The sequence below is a fragment of the Ostrea edulis genome, chromosome 9 (assembly GCF_947568905.1).
Source record: "Ostrea edulis chromosome 9, xbOstEdul1.1, whole genome shotgun sequence".
Taxonomy (NCBI): Eukaryota; Metazoa; Mollusca; class Bivalvia; order Ostreida; family Ostreidae; genus Ostrea; species Ostrea edulis.
Window position 1 is genome coordinate 60,408,271 of NC_079172.1, and position 18,024 is coordinate 60,426,294.

General features: G+C 35.1%; 1 protein-coding gene across 2 annotated transcripts in view; it reads right to left on the bottom strand.

The window, feature by feature from the left end:
• The window catches only part of LOC125660418 (general transcription factor IIF subunit 2-like), a 41,467-nt gene that overhangs the window by 7,562 nt on the left and 15,881 nt on the right, over positions 1–18,024 (bottom strand). The window contains exon 8 of one of the 2 annotated variants that reach the window (XM_056149771.1): positions 2,547–2,614. The exons of the other annotated variant lie outside the window; for it this stretch is intronic. Within the exon in view, the coding sequence (XP_056005746.1) occupies positions 2,547–2,614 (68 nt within the window). The remainder of the gene's footprint in view (positions 1–2,546; positions 2,615–18,024) is intronic. 2 annotated transcript variants of the gene reach the window in all.

The window sequence follows — 18,024 nt, forward strand, 5'->3', positions numbered from 1 at the left end:
ACGGAAAAGGCCAAGCCATATCCTGATTACAATGAAAGTGCATTCAGAATGGTTGACCTTTGTTCCATTGAAAAGTTGACAGTCACCACAGTAATCTTGATAATGATTTTTAAAGATTTTTCTTATATATTTGTATGTAAAACTTTGACCCCCTATTGTGGCCCCATCCGACCCCCGGGGGACATGATCTTAGCAATTTATAATCTGCACTATATCAGGAAGCTTTCATATAAATCTCAGCTTTTCTGGCTCAGTGGTTCTTGAGAAGAAGATTTTAAAAGATTTTTCCTATAAATTTGAATGTAAAACTTTGATGCCCCCCTTGAGGCCCCATCCAACCCCCGGGGTCCATGATTTTAACAAACTTGAATCTGCACTATATCAACCAAAAAAAAAAAAAAAAAAAACCAACTTTGACCCCCTATTGTGGCCCCATCCGACCCCCGGGGGCCATGATTTTAACAATTAAGAATCTGCATTATATAAGGAAGCTTTCATATAAATCTCAGCTTTTCTGGCTCAGTGGTTCTTGAGAAGAAGATTTTTAAAGATTTTTCCGATATATTTGTATGTAAAACTTTGACCCCCTATTGTGGCCCCATCCGACCCCCGGGGGCCATGATTTTAACAATTTAGAATCTGCATTATATAAGGAAGCTTTCATATAAATTTCATCTTTTCTGGCCCAGTGGTTCTTGAGAAGAAGATTTTTTAATGACCCTACCCTATTTTTACCTTTTCTTAATTATCTCCCATTGGAAGGTAGCCTGGCCCTTTATTTTAACAATTTAGAATTCCCTTTACCTAAGGACGTTTTGTGCCAACTTTGGTTGAAATTGGCCCAGTGGTTCTTGAGAAGAAGATTTTTAAAGATTTTTCCGATATATTTGTATGTAAAACTTTGACCCCCTATTGTGGCCCCATCCGACCCCCGGGGGCCATGATTTTAACAATTTAGAATCTGCATTATATAAGGAAGCTTTCATATAAATTTCATCTTTTCTGGCCCAGTGGTTCTTGAGAAGAAGATCTTTTAATGACCCTACCCTATTTTTACATTTTCTTGATTATCTCCCCTTGGAAAGTGGCCTGGCCCTTTATTTTAACAATTTAGAATTCCCTTTACCTAAGGATGTTTTGTGCTAACTTTGGTTGAAATTGGCCCAGTGGTTCTTGAGAAGAAGATTTTTAAAGATTTTCCCTATATATTTGTATGTAAAACTTTGACCCCCTATTGTGGCCCCATCCGACCCCCGGGGGCCGTGATTTTAACAATTTAGAATCTGCATTATATCAGGAAGCTTTCATATAAATCTCAGCTTTTCTGGCTCAGTGGTTCTTGAGAAGAAGATTTTTAAAGATTTTTCCTATATATTTGTATGTAAAACTTTGACCCCCTATTGTGGCCCCATCCGACCCCCAAGGGCCATGATTTTAACAATTTAGAATCTGCATTATATAAGAAAGCTTTCATATAAATCTCAGCTTTTCTGGCTCAGTGGTTCTTGAGAAGAAGATTTTTAAAGATTTTCCCTATATATTTGTATGTAAAACTTTGACCCCCTATTGTGGCCCCATCCGACCCCCGGGGGCCATGATTTTAACAATTTAGAATCTGCATTATATAAGGAAGCTTTCATATAAATCTCAGCTTTTCTGGCTCAGTGGTTCTTGAGAAGAAGATTTTTAAAGATTTTTCCGATATATTTGTATGTAAAACTTTGATCCCCTATTGTGGCCCCATCCGACCCCCGGGGGCCATGATTTTAACAATTTAGAATCTGCATTATATAAGGAAGCTTTCATATAAATTTCATCTTTTCTGGCCCAGTGGTTCTTGAGAAGAAGATTTTTTAATGACCCTACCCTATTTTTACCTTTTCTTGATTATCTCCCCTTGGAAGGTGGCCTGGTCCTTTATTTTAACAATTTAGAATTCCCTTTACCTAAGGATGTTTTGTGCTAACTTTGGTTGAAATTGGCCCAGTGGTTGTTGAGAAGAAGTTGAAAATGTGAAAAGTTTACAGACGGACAGACGGACGGATGGACGCCGGAATACGGGTGATCAGAAAAGCTCACTTGAGCTTTCAGCTCAGGTGAGCTAAAAACCAATAAGCCCTAAAAGAAGTTTAAAACAATAAAAATGACAATAGAGCAAATGTAGAAAATTATCTGTTAGGTTTATCAACACATTTTTATGCCCCGAAAAAATTGTTATACAAAGGTGAAGGCAACCCAAAAAGTTTTTACATGATAAATGATAGGATAAATTATATGATAAAAATTTGTCTTCTATACTGTTGATATACGGCCTAGATAAGCTTCAGTACTAATTTGAAAAGTTAACGTTAACAATTGAAATTCCCACTATCTATAGAGGCTGCCATGATGTGGAACTCTTGTATTCAATACCACAAAAATCAATAATTTTGACATCACACCGTCTGTTCCAGTTTTGATGAGATATTCTAAGATCATCAAAGATGTGCATGTGGTAGATTTTATGAATAAATAAGTTGATGCCTTCCCGTCAAGCAGTTAATTACATTAATGAGAAGGGGAGTTGTGGAAAAATGTTTTTTTTCTCTCGAAATTCCTGACCCCACCAAGTCATCTGAAAAGAAAAAGACTATGTAAACTGTGGATCCATCATTTGTGTAATGACAAGTTGAGGTTCAAGACATTTGTATGAAGAAACGTTTACCGTCTGCGACTCGACTTTTCTTAATTTCTTCTTGCGAAAGAATGGGCTCAAATCTATAAGGCTCCAAACTTAACTGTTTGTTACTTGTCATGTTTACAGTGCTGCTGATGAAATAAACCGGAACCAACGTTGTGACATCATAAATTAAACTTCAATGGCTGCTCTTTTTAAATTTTATTTTAAAATTTAAAATTTCAGGACTCCTGCACTCCATAGGCCATAGGGAAAGGGCAAAAATTGTCAAATTTTCAAAAATATTCTTCTCTACAATTGCATACTAAATGCTAGTGATGTAGAGCCCTTACCAGAATTGTAAATTTCATGATCCCTGGGGTAGAGATTCTGAACACAGAGTAAGACCCAACTTATCATAAGTTCCTTTGTAAAACATTTAAATAACACCATCTTTAATGCTATTAATACTAACAAGAGGCCCAAGGGCCACATCGCTCACCTGAGTCACTTGGCTCATATTAAAGATTTTCCCTATATATTTGTATGCAAAACTTTGATACCCCCCCCCCCCCTTGTGACCCCATCCTCCCCTGTGGGCCATGATTTTAACAAACTGAAATCTGAAATAAGTCAGAAAGCTTTCATGTAAATATCAGCTTTTCTGGCTCAGTGGTTCTTGAGAAGATTTTTAAAGATTTTCCTTATATATTTGTATGTAAAACTTTGATCCCCTATTGTGGCCCCATCCAAACCCTGGGGGCCATGATTTGAACAAACTTGAATCTGCATTATGTCAGGAAGCTTTCATGTAAATCTCTGTTTTTCTGGCTCAGTGGTTCTTGAGAAGATTTTTAAGGATTTATCCTATATATTAGGATGTAAAACTTTGATCCCCTATTGTGGCCCCATCCAACCCCCAGGGGCCATGATTTGAACAAACTTGAATCTGCACTATATCAGGAAGCTTTCATGTAAATTTCAGCTTTTCTGGCTCAGTGGTTCTTGAGAAGAAGATTTTTACAGATTTTTCCTATATATTTGTATGTAAAACTTTGATCCCTATTGTGGCCCCATCATAGCCCCGGGGGCCATGATTTGAACAAACTTGAATCTGCATTATGTCAGAAAGCCTTCATGTAAATCTCAGCTTTTCTGGCTCAGTGGTTCTTGAGAAAATGTTTCCTATATATTTGTATGTAAAACTTTGATCCCCTATTGTGGCCCCATCCAAACCCCAGGGCCCATGATTTGAACAAACTTGAATCTGCATTATGTCAGGAAGCTTTCATGCAAATATCAGCTTTTCTGGCTCAGTGGTTCTTGAGAAGAAGATTTTTAAAGATTTTTCCCATATATTTGTATGTAAAACTTTGATCCCCTATTGTGGCCCCATCCAACCCCCGGGGGGCAGGATTTGAACAAACTTGAATCTGCATTATGTCAGGAAGCTTTCATGTAAATCTCAGCTTTTCTAGCCCAGTGGTTCTTGAGAAGAAGATTTTTAAATGACCCCACCCTATTTTTGCATTTTTGTGATTATCTCCCCTTTGAAAGGGACATGGACCTTCATTTGAACAAACTTGAAGGCCCTTCACCCAAGGATGCTTTGTGGCAAGTTTAGTTGATATTGGCCCAGTGGTTCTTGAGAAGAAGATGAAAATGTGAGAAGTTTACGATGCCGACAGACAATGGACAAATTTTGATCAGGAAAGCTCACTTGAGCCTTCGGCTCAGGTGAGCTAAAATTTGAAACTGAATGGATATTCCAAAAGAGGAGGCAGTCCTTTACCAAAATTGTAAAATTCATGATCCCAATAGTAGTGGACCACAAACTTCACAATATTTGTTCTCCTACCCCAAAAGATATTTTCTACAGCAACTTTGGTGAAAATTGACCCTGCAGTTTCTGAGAGCAAGTCAAAATTGATCAAAAGTTAATGATGATGAACAGATATATTGTGAACATCTCCGTGGTAACCAAAAAAAGTTTACAAAAGTATGCTCACAGAGGAAACTAGAATTAAGACTGTAAAAGTTCAAAAACTTCAAATTCCATTCTAAATGTAATCAATGCAATACACAGCTAGTTCCTGTCTCAGCACCCAGTCACAACCTTGGTTACAAACCAGTCTTCAAATTTCTGAGCTTAATATTGCATGTCTATATATAAAATCATTGATGGTGTAAGCTGAATTCTGGGGCTAAATGAACCATTGAATGGCAAACAAATGGCACCATATCTGTATTAGTTTGAATGTTGAGAATTTGTAATCATTCAACGAAAGCCAATGTCAAATTCCTTCCTCTTCTGATAAATGCATTGTCAAATTCTCCAGAAAGTTGCAGGGAGTCCCCCACCCTTCTAATTGAATTCATTAAGAGATCCCCATCTCACCACCATGTTGTGTCTACATCCACCTCTCATCTTTCACTTTTGAATCTTAGACATTTGACAGACAAAATACTCCTTCATATATAAGTACCCTTCTGAATCAATGAGATTTTAAAGTTTGTGTTTCCCTTTCCACTTTCACAACAGGTGGAGAACAAGTTCATGCTTCAGAGATCTGCAGTTTGCTTTACAAACTCTCATATCTGTGGGTCTCCAAAAATGAAAGCAAGATTTTGGATCTTTTCCCCTCCAGACTATGTCACATATGATTCAGAACCAGAAGAAAAGAGGTTGGAGTTTTCTTACACATAAAATACAACTGCATCCTTATGGAGCTGTTACTATTTTTGGTTTCATAAACAGTAAATATTAAAGTAATGCAGGTCTTAAAAAATACTGTGCCCTTAATGTCCTTAGCCAAGAATTGACCTTTAACCTAAAAGCTTGATCTGGAGATATACTATATAAGAGAAATATCTAGCAAGTAATACATAAAATTAGCAATTTTCCCATAAAAATGGGTGTGTAGTGAGAGCAGTGACTTTAAAATTCCAGGAACTAATGCCTCCGATGTGGAATAAATTGTTAGTGATATTCAATTTTAGCGATCTCATCACTCTCGCTAACAATGCCAAAATTAAATTCTTGCTGAAAATTCTGCTTCTACGGTAACTTTAATTCCAGCCTTTCAGTTCACCACATACATGTATCCTGGATGTATATAAAGACTGAAATTGATTTTATTATAAGTTATGAGAACATTTAAAACTATCCTTATCACAACCCATTATGAACTCAGGACCAAAATAGCAAATCCCTCGGCCTTCAGCCCTTCCACGAAAGACATAAATGAGCATTGAGCATATGTAATAAGTTAAAAAAATAACATCCATATAAAGGAGGGAAAAAATCTGCCAATTTCTTGTAAACTCTCAGTCAATCTTTTATGAATTAATTCAATAATAATACATATGCATGTATCCGTTTTCCCACCATAGGGTATGAGAAATCCACAACATAACTTAATGGCACTCGTGCTGAGGACTTGATGTTATATGTAAACTAATCACCTGTGACCTGAATTCTACCCCCACCCAATATCTGACGCCCCCACATGAACCTTGACATCAGTACATATAAAGATCTCAACTCTCTAAGGCCCTAATTCCCTAAGCTGTTGGTTTTTGGCTATCAAACAAACATTCGCTGGCCATACATTAAACACCTACTTTTGTGTGCACCATTATATCTACTCAGTGCTATAATCCTTTATTTCCTTTGGTGGAGTTTCAGCCTACATAACTGTGTTCATTGATCTTTAATAGTGAGGGTCTTGATACATGGGCATTTATGAGGTCTTCTTTATTCTCTGACAATGTAAAGTTTGACCTGTAGGGTATTTAAATGAAGACATTCATTGAAAATGACCAGTTATCTTAGTGAAGCTCATAATTTCTGGATGATAAAGGCCTGGAAACATCGGTATAGAGCATTATATTGAGGGTGAATTTACACTACATGCATGTCAATCAAAAACACAGCACTGGACATATTGCTGGACAATGGTCAACAGCTTGTCCTCTTGTCCTTAAAAATGCCTCTTTTTAAATTGCACCAAAAAAAAAAAACCCCAAGAAAAACAACCTAAAGTTGCAGAATAACTTTAAAAAATACTAAAGACTATTTTAAAATTGCATGTTAATGCATATATGCATTTTGTCAAACATGATAAATCTCAGTAATTTGTTGATCCATTTTGACTCAATCACTCTCAGAAACAGCAGTGTCAATTTCGGGGTGGGGATGGGGTGGGTGGGGTGTTGTGTTAGACAGAATGGCAGAGTTAATAACCGAACTAAAAGGAGGCAGGTTTGTTAATGTCTGTTAATGTGCAGCATCTGTAAATGTTAATCAATCAAGATACAATTAGCAAAAGAATTAAAAGTTAAGAGTTCCTGTAAAACACATGTAACATAATAATTTACAGGAAACTGGAAAAAATGATCCACCTAAATATTATATAATCTGGGTTTTTTTAATGTTGCATTGACGCCATTTAGTTGGACTTTTCCTTGTGTTTTTTTAATGTTTATTTACTTTATGCATGCTTTTTAATGCCCTAAAGGGCCCTGAATTTATCAAATAAAATACTTATTAACTTATTATATACGAGTATTCTGCAAATAGAAAATGAAAGCAAGAGGCCCATGGGCCACATCGCTCACCTGAGCAGAAGTTCCTAGCAATAAACAAGCTTGAGGAAAACTATTATTATACAAGTAGCTTGGTTCAGAAAAAACTTTTCAAAGGTAACGACTAAAAATTCATCAATTATCAAACTTTACAATTATTACACTTTCATTGATTATCATATGCCCTTATAGACGGGTATGACCTTTTATATTAACAAATTTCATCTGAGGATGCTTTGTACCAAGTTTGGTTCCCTATAGTATATATTTTCATGTAAAACTTTGATCCCCTATTGTGTCTCCTTCCTAATCCCTGGGGTCACAACCTTCAAAAAAAAAAATTAAAATGATTTTCTACTTTGTGAGGAAGATTTCATGTAAATTTCAGCTCTTCTGGCCCAGCGGTTCTTGAGAATAAGATTTTTAAATGATCCAACCTATTTTTGCATTTTTGTGATTATCTCCCCTTTGAAAAGAACTTGGCCCTTAATTTCAACAAATTTGAATCCCCTTCACCCAAGAATGATTTGTTCCAAGTTTGATTGAAATTGATTCTGTGTTCCTGGAGAGGATTTTCCTATATATATCTGCATGTAAAACTTTGATCCCCCATTGTGGCCCCACCCTTACCCAGGGGGCCATGATCTGAACAAATTTGAATCTACTCTATATCAGGAAGCATTCATGTAAATTTCCACTTTTCTGGCCCAGCATGTGGTTCTTGAGAAGAAGATTTATGAAATTTTCTTTATGTATTCGCATGCGTAACTCTGATCCCCTATTGTGACCCCATTATATCCCCAAGGGTCAGGATTTTTCTACTATGTCAGAAAGCTTTCATGTAAATTTGAGCTTTTCTTACCCAGTGGTTCTTGAGAAGATTTTTAAATGACCCAACCCTATTTTTGCAGTTTTGTGATTATCTCCCTTTTTAAGGAAGCATGGCCCTTCATTTGAGTGAACCTGAATCCCCTTCACCCGAGGATGCTTTGTGCCAAATTTGGTTGAAACTGGCCCAGTTGTTCTGGAGAAGAAGATGAAAATGTGAAAAGTTAAAATTGAAGGATAGAGTAACAGCATATTACTGCTGATTTTAATGAGTAATTACTCGTTATAACAGAACAATTCTGAGAGCAGTAGTGCTGGACAGGATACAATAATTTGTAACACCCCAGTATGTCCAGGGCTACACAGGAAGGAAGCCCGTCTGCAAATCAGCTCTCCAAATCACTACAAAATCCGGTTACAGGAAAAAACAGTAAGGAGAATGACACAATACTTCATTATTTGGGGATGTTTAAGTTATTTGGGAATGCTTCATTATTTGGGGATATTTAAATTTTTTGTGGATGTTTAAATGTTTGAATTATTTGTGGATGTTTAACATTGTGTTTAAATTGCTCTCCAGTTTTAGCGTATAAACTATGGATATTTAAATGAAATTGCTCTCAGTTTTAGAGACGCTGTAAATTTTATACATCAATATTTTCCAAGAGGGACGACAGGTGACTGTGTCTCTCTATGTAGATCTCCGTCTACTACACAAGATAAGAGTCCATTGATAAGTATCAACTAATGAACAAGGGTACGCTTGCTGTATGACCTTTAACCTTACATACTTGGATAATATAGTGCATGATGAAATTAAGCACTTTGAACCTCAAATCAATGTAATCTTGGTACAGTGAAATATAATAAATGTGTACCCAGTTTTTGTGTCTGACATGATGGTACTATTAAACCAGTACTAACACAGTATAGTATGGTAGTATTCGAATGTTTTGATATGATGGTAGGTACATTTCATGGTACAGTATATATCATACACGAGGATATGAACGGCAACGCTTTATCACGTCAGTATAACAAGTATGCTGGCCTCCAGCTTCACATAACAAGTATGCTGGCCTCCAGCTTCACATAACAAGTATGCTGGCCTCCAGCTTCACAGTGCCCTTCATGAATTTTCAACAATGAAATTCATTTCTTAATTGTCCGAAAATCATAAAGAAGAGCTCTGCAAGACAGGGAGTATCCACTCAAAATGTAGGTTTTTTCTATCAAGTCCCCTAGAAACCTTGATCTTAGACCTTGCGACTCCAAAATCAATAGGGTTCTTCCTTTCTTGATAACAAAGCTGTAAGTTAAGTATCAAATCAATGAATCAAACAAGGAAACCTCTAGAGTGTCACCAGCAGGCACACAACCACACGAACACACAACCACATGAACACACAACCACATGAACACACAACCACATGAACACACACAACCACATGAACACACAACCACATGAACACACAACCACACCCACACACAACCACATACGAACACACAACAACACACAAACACAACCACACACAAACACATAACCACACATGGACACACAACCACACACAGACACAACCACACGAACACACACAAACACACAACCACATGAACACACAACCACATATGAACACACAACCACATACGAACACATAACCACATACAAACACAACCACCATGCCCACACACGAACACACACACACACACAAACCACACACGGACACACAATCACACACGGACACACAAACACACAACTAGAAAACCACACACAAACACTACCACACATGAACACACAACCACACATGAACACACAACCACACGAACACACATAAACACATACAAACACACAACTACACAGAAACACTACCACACATGAACACACAAGCACACACAAACACAACCACACACACAAGTACACATGAACACACAACCACACACAGACACACGAACACACATAAACACATACGAACACACAACTACACAACCATACAAAAGCACTGCCACACATGAACACACAAACACAACCACACACAAACACACACCCACGGTCCTGTTACAATATTACTGTTAATGCAATCTCGTACTGTAAATAAAGAAATTTACATAAAGAAACTGTAGTTCGGACTTCCAACACACTTCAACATATCCATGGTATTCGACATATCCATGTTTGATATACTGAAGTTTAACTGTATATAAAAAGCAATATATGTGACTATTGAAAATTGTGCCTGTTGAGTGTGATCGATACTTTATTGTGCCTGTTGAGTATGATCAATACTTTATTGTGCTTGTTGAGTGTGATCGATACTTTATTGTGCCTGTTGAGTGTGATCGATACTTTATTGTGCCTGTTGAGTGTGATCGATACTTTATTGTGCTTGTTGAGTGTGATCAATACTTTTTTCCTGCAATGTGTAATACTAGTCGAGGCCCATCAATTATTATGCAGTATGCTGCATGTGCCTAGTGTTTATCTCAATCAGTAAACAAAGTCTGAGTGCTCTGATAACACAGAGGTGTGTAATGTCGTGTATCAGTAAAAACAGGATCAGTTTCATCTATAAACTCGTGTCACAGTGTTTAACAGTGATCAGATAGTCAATAGAAGGATTCGACAGAGAGAGAGAGGGATGTACATTAGATCACCAATCAACAAAACCACCATCATACAGTAATCTCTGGCTACTTATTTCTTGCATAATGCAAAATAATTGACTATTCACGACAAGATTTAGAAATAAATGAACAAGAGTTGAAAAGACAAAGAGGAAGAAAGTGAATGATAAGCACATTGAGACTTATAATGGTAACTTTACAATGTCTAAGATTCCGGTTCAAATACCTGATTATACTTAATTATAATGGTAACTTTACAATGTCTAAGAATCCGGTTCAAATAACTGATTATACTTAATTATAATGGTAACTTTACAATGTCTAAAATTCCGGTTCAAATACCAGAAAGATGCACAAACCAATTGTTACATTGCTCTAAACATATGAAGCAAATATGTTACAAACTTTATCAAACATTTGAATGTCAAATTTTCATTTCTGATAATTCATGCTTTCAAACAAAGGTGATAAGTACCCATATCTAATTTAAACATTGAATGATTTCCAAATCTGAAGTGTCAAATCCTCAAAATGAGTGAGCTATTTCAGATATTCAATGTACATTAAATTTACATTTAAAATGTTTAATAACCATAATTCATATTTGAAAAAGAAAGTGCATGCACTTTCATACAAATATCTTGGTAAAATATGTTAGATAAACTTTCTCTGAACAAAAATATGAAATGAAATTAATCATTGACTGTATCTGGTTTTTTTAATTTTCAAGAAAATTGGATCTTTTATTTTTACATGGTTAACAATTTTCATAAGTTTCAAGTGAAAAAAGAAAAGTATTAATCATTTACAATTGATGTGAATTTGTTCTATTTCACTTTTATCATTAATTCAACAATAAACATTTATCTTTATTTTTTAAAAATCATTTGAAAATGTTATGTCTGGATCTTTCATTACACGTTGAGTTGTTTAATAATCAACAGGAAAATGAGTTTATCAGAAAACCACAATTTCCTTGATATTGTCAAGCACTGCAGAAACCCCACATACATAATGGGTACTTAGAACACTTCAATTCTTCCTCATCAAGCAAAAATGTTCAGGCTTCTCAAAGTCCAGATATTCTAATGAGCTGCAATCCACTAACTTAAAATAGTCTTTCCAAGTCAAATTGTTGTACATGTATATACATTGTTTGTTACCACGGTAACTGATATAGATACATGTATCTGTTTAATATTTCTGATCTAATCATGCATACTTCCTTATTAAAAGCTAAACAAATTGTAGGTACACACACACACACACACTCTCTCTCTCTGTCTGTCTGTCTCTCTCTCTCTCTATATATATATATATACCCATATACCCCTTCAGTTCAATTGTTTAAGTTACATTTAGGGGTAAAGTGAGTTTGTTATCGTGTCCGGCAAGCACTTTGTTCCACAACAGAGAAGAACGACTGCTGACACATCAGGTGATCTACATATCACATCATAATCTAATCTTATTCAACTATTATACTTATCATTACAGATATTCAAACATCATTGTCCTAATCATAAATTAGATATCAATCTGCATATTGTGTAGCACAAATACTTGATGTCCTTCATTCAATATCAAGTATACCATACCCATTTTACATTCTAATTAATCCATTTTGTACTGGAGAAAAAGAGATAAAAATTTTGTTCTCTCTAACTTGAGAAAAAACTTGAAGATATCTAATGTAGTTGGGATTTGAGATATCAATGTTCAAGATATCGAAGTTCAACTTTAAAAGGAAATCTGCAGATGCACAGATCTATGAGTATAATAACCAAATCAATATTAACATTGAATATCATCTTTACATCAGTGATATTCAACAAGGTAAGAAAGATAACTCCAGGCAATACTGAATTGGAAAATTTTAATTTTGGTTCGTCTCTTTAAAGGGACTGGTTCATGAGTTTTGATAAAAATATTTTTCCTTTTTGATGTTCAACATTGAAAATATAACTCATTTAAAGTTGACAGCCAAAATTTTGACTTTCTGAATGCAAGAATAAAAGCAATATTTTAGCCTTAAATCTGTGTTATGTAAACAAAGACTTGAGTCATTTTATGTACACACACAAACAAGTGAAATATTGATTTTGTAATATAAAGCATCTTAATTTTGCATAGTCATAAACAATAACATACTGCAATCTTTGTTTACAAAACAAATAATAAACTCTCTAAATGAGCTTGTGTGATAATGTATAATCATAATTTTTATGTGAACTCTTTTAAACACATTAAGACAGTAGATTTTGATCATTAAAAGTGAAAAAGAAAATTTTGGGGAAAATCGTGAATCAGTCCCTTTTTAAATACATATTATAGTAATCCTTTTATTGCTCCTATATTATTTCTTTTTCTCTTTTGGGAAATGGTTTTGGGGGAAAAGATTTCAGAAAATTATAGTGCACTTATTGTATCATTATATCTACAGTGTTAAGATTTGAGTCCTTGTAAGAGCACGCACATTTATATGTTAAGCATAACGTATTAAAGTATATAACCATTAATTTCAATTTACATGTAGTATCAATACCATTAAAGAAGATGTCTTTTAAAAAGTTTTACACATAAATACTATATACTAAGTTTGGCCCCCACCCTGGGGTCAGAAGATCTAACACAGGGATCATGAAATTTACAATTTTGGTAGAGGTCTTCACTATGCATTTAGTTTTTCTTTAAGATATATGAAGTTGTAGAGAGGAAAGATTTTTGAAATTTGGTCAATTTTTGCCCTGCACCTAAGACCCCATGGGTGCAGGAGTCCTGAAATTTACAATTTATGTCTCCCTTGTCCCAAATATGCCTCATATCAAATTTGAAAAGAATTGGAATGGTAGTTATCAAGAAGCTAAAAATGTTCTGCAATAGGCCACCTGAGTTTACTAAAAAAATAAAAACCAAGAGTACCGCAAATGGTACAATATACGCCCGTCGGACAGTGAAATTCAACCTGGAAGCATATTATGCACTCTGAATTGATGCACACACATTCTGAATAGAAAAGCCTTAAAGTGGGTCATGGTGCACCAATCCATCTGACATGTGAACTGATTATGTATTTCTCTGAGAGTGAGGTTGTGACAAATGTCAATGCAATATCTGTATCTATGATGAGAAAAAGTCCAGGAAACCATATAATCTACTTTTAGCCCTAAAGAAGGCCATGGTGCACTAATTGACTTGAAATGTGAACTGATTATGTATTTCTGAGATGTAGGTTGTGACAAAATTTCAGAGCAATACCTGTGACCATACTGAAAAAAAATCTGGAAAACTGTTTGACCTACTTCTACCCCTAAAGTAGGTCATAATGCACCAATCCAGCTGAAATGTTAACTTGTCTTCCTCCAAGAGGAAGCCTTGACTAAATATCAGGGAAATATCTGTATCCGTAATGAAAAAGCTAGGAAAACTGTTTTACCTATTTTCAGTCCAAAAGTAGGTCAAGAAGGGACCAATCCAGCTGAAATGCAATCTGAACTTGTATTCCTCCAAGAGGAAGCCTGTGACTATATATTCGTATCCATGATGAAAAAAAGCCCTGAAAACTGTATGACCTACTTTTAGTCCTAATGTAGGCCACGGATGCTTTCATGTAAATTTCAGCTTTTCTGACCAAGTGGTTCTTGAGAAAAAGATTTTTAAATAACCACACCCTATATTTGCAGTTTTGTGATTATCTCCCCTTTGAAGGGGACGTGGCGCTTCATTTCAACAAACTTGAATCCCCTTCACTTATGAATGATTTGTTCCGAGTTTGATTTAATTGGCCCAGTGGTTCTGGAGAAGAAGATGAAAATGTGAAAAGTTTACAACGCCAAGGACAGACAACGGAAAGTTTTGATCAGAAAAGCTCACTTGAGCCTTTGGTTCAGGTGAGTTAAAAATTATTTTTTTCTAATTGATAGGTACTGTACTGGAAAGTCTTCTGATTCTGTTTGTAATTGTTATACCTCTGTGATGTCGAGGTAATCGAGAATTTTCTCATTTGAAAACAAGTGTTGTATATCCATTTTTGGGGATGTAAATACTTTGTTAAACAGTTTAAGAATGAACGAAAGCCACTTTCAACATTTCCTTGGTGAAGTTATTCAAATCTGGACTTTTGTCTGATTTTATTAATTAAACAAAGCTTTTTTGTAATTCATGTAAATAAAAAAAGAAATCAAATTCAAATTTACAAAATGATAAAAATTTGGGATTGTTTTCAGTTTCTTTAATTTCTAATTTTTCAGTGTGCCTATTTGGCAGCTTAAGTAAGAATTTAAAGTGTAGCATATATTCCAATCGATAATTTTTTTCTTTATTCCCCACCCTGACTTTTCTGATTGATGAAATCATTTAGCATTGTTCACATTAAGTTGATCTCACTTATCAAAAACATTTTGAGTAATCTATCATTTCTTATATTTTTGTAATTTATCATATTTCATTTTCTTTTTTCTTTTGCTTTGAAATAGGAGCCCCATATGATCAGGTTGTTCGGAAATCTTGATATTAGGGTAGCCTTTTCAATAAGTTGTGACCTCTTCTCCAGAGATCTGCATTAATCCATGTTTTGTTAATATGGTTATTCAAATGTACTTTTTTCATCAGTGACAATATTGCTGCTTTATCAACAATATTATGGATATCATTAGTGGTTTAATTAATTTATCTAATGTTTCGTTGTCAATAATGAATAATACAGTGTAAGAATTTTTTTTGGAAAATTTCCTACTAGAGTACCGTTCTGCTAGTATCTTGCAAGTTGCCATCATTTACATCCTAAAGCATTTTCATAGAAATTTTACAATTACAACCATAGACTCGCAAACAGTCATAAACAAGGAAGTAGCCGATCTCTTTCAATAATTGCTCTGATACAATAAAGTAATCAACAATACTTATCGCAGCATTAGTCATCATAATGGCAAATAATATCCTTATTGCGTCTTTCCCAAACTGCTACATTGTTAATTGGAATGTGTGAAACACCATCTTCTCTTACCTATTCAAGTTCACTCCCTTGTATTGGCATTAAAATCTATGATAATTAATATTATATTACCTACTGTGTGTGTGTGTGTCAACATTACTATTAAAGTCATATTTATAGCAAAGAAGAGGAGAAAAACCTTTGGATCAATCGGGGATTGAACTCCGGGCACTTAATTGCATTTTTAAAATACTAATAAGGTGATCTCACCAACTATAGCTAAGGAGGCCAATATATGAAATATGGTAAAATTACTACGACTTAAAAATTTAGACTGAGTTCGCAAAATCAGTCAAAAACTCTTCATATAGAGGAGATGAAAATATGTTTTCGAAAAAATGTCAGAAACATCACTGCATATTACCTTAAGATTAAAGTATCTGTGTTTTAACATCAAACTTAAAAGTGCACTATAATTGTAAATTGCGATGCCATCATTAAAAAAATTACAAAATGTTTTGAAATTTTATTGGTCATTTCAATGATTGGGAATGAATTTCGAATTGTGGGTAAATATCGAGTTAAAACAAGGCCAATGTGACCCTGGTTATTGACAAGGCCAAATTTTGTAGATGTTACAACACATGATAGTAACGGCTGCCTGGTTTTTTTAAGGGAGTGAAAATCTGCTAATAATTTGTACAAAGGAATGGGTAGGTGACTTGACTCAAGTACCTGTATAAATCTTGTGTTCTTCATTGTGACTTAATCTAATGGGTAATTTACTGGCAATTCTAAAATTAACATATCGTAAAAGTCAACCTTCACAGATGAAAGGTGAAGATACATGTAACGAACAGTGATCAATCTCATAAATCCTACAAGCAATACAAAATAAATAGTTGGGGAAACACGGACCCCTGGACACACCAGAGGTGGGATTAGGTGCCTAGGAGGAGTAAGAATCCCCTGTCGACCGGTCATACCCGTCGTGAGCCCTATATCCTGTTCAGGTACACGGAGTTATCCGCAGTCAAAATCAGTGTGCCAAGAACGGCTTAACAATCGGTATGAAACACGTCAGACAGCATTTCACCCAATGATAGGGTGTATTGACGAACTAGATCGTTATAACGACCATAGAATTTATTTACGAAATGCTGACTTCAACTGAGACTGTTCAAACCCCTGTACCATCAACTTGTTTGTCAGTAGCTTACCTCGATTTAAAAACTGACTATACGCAGAACAAGCTCTTGCATATCGAATCAGTTGAGATATATAAACACCATATGCAGGTGATTATGGAATATTGCTACATAAATATGGGAAGTTGACGATGGAGAAGCTGAAATCATCCCGTTTGTCATACAGTTGAGTTGTCAGTTTGCCGTTAATGTCTACTTTCAATGAAATATCTAAATATGAAGCAGAAGTGGACGACTCTGTGGTGTCCTTTATTTCGAGCTCACAGGGATATATCAAATCGACATATGAATGAAAGATATTATTGTTAATAGACAAAATGTCATCGATATATCGAAATGTCGAATTGAAGGCCACAGCGAGAGATTTTTTCTTCTCACGTAGAAGTTTTTGAATAAATTCTGCTTCATATGAATATAGAAACAGGTCAGCTAACAAAGGAGCACATGGGAATTCCAACAGACTGTTGGAAGACCTGGGCATCTATTCACAAAATATCTTACGACTAAGATCAAAATTTACAAACACTGTAATTTCCTTATTTTACATTTCTTGTAGACATTCTTAATTAATATGTAAAGTACATCCATGGTTTATAAAAGTTGAATACATACTTGTGACCTTGTGATCAATATTTCATTACCAGACAGAATTCTTTTTTTCATCTTAGTCGTAAGATATTTTGTGAATAAGTGCCCAGATCACCAAGATATTGTCAATGAGGAACTCTAGCATATTTTTTATTCCAATATCAGAGTACTTGTGTGTGGAATTAGAGTGGTGTTTAACAAAGTAAGTTTTTGAATGACTGATCACTAGATATGAATATTTCCGTTTTCCATTTTTGTTGAAGAAGCAACTGTCTATAATGTCAAAAAGTCTAGTCTTTAATTCATTGTGAGGAATGGTCGTGTATAGTGTTGAAAAGTCATAGGTTTTGAAAAGTCATAGTCATAGATGGCGTAATTCTAGTGGTAAGAGGTAGCCATGATATAAAATTTTAATGATCCAACATCTCATTACATCTGTTAATTGATTTGGTTCAATTTTCTTTTATACTTTCATTTGCATCAGCTGGAATCTGATTGATTGCACAACAAAATGACCTACTACTCGTTGTTTGACAATGGTGACATACAATAAAAGGACTTACTATTGGCTGTTTGGTAATGGCGACATACAATAACAGGACTTA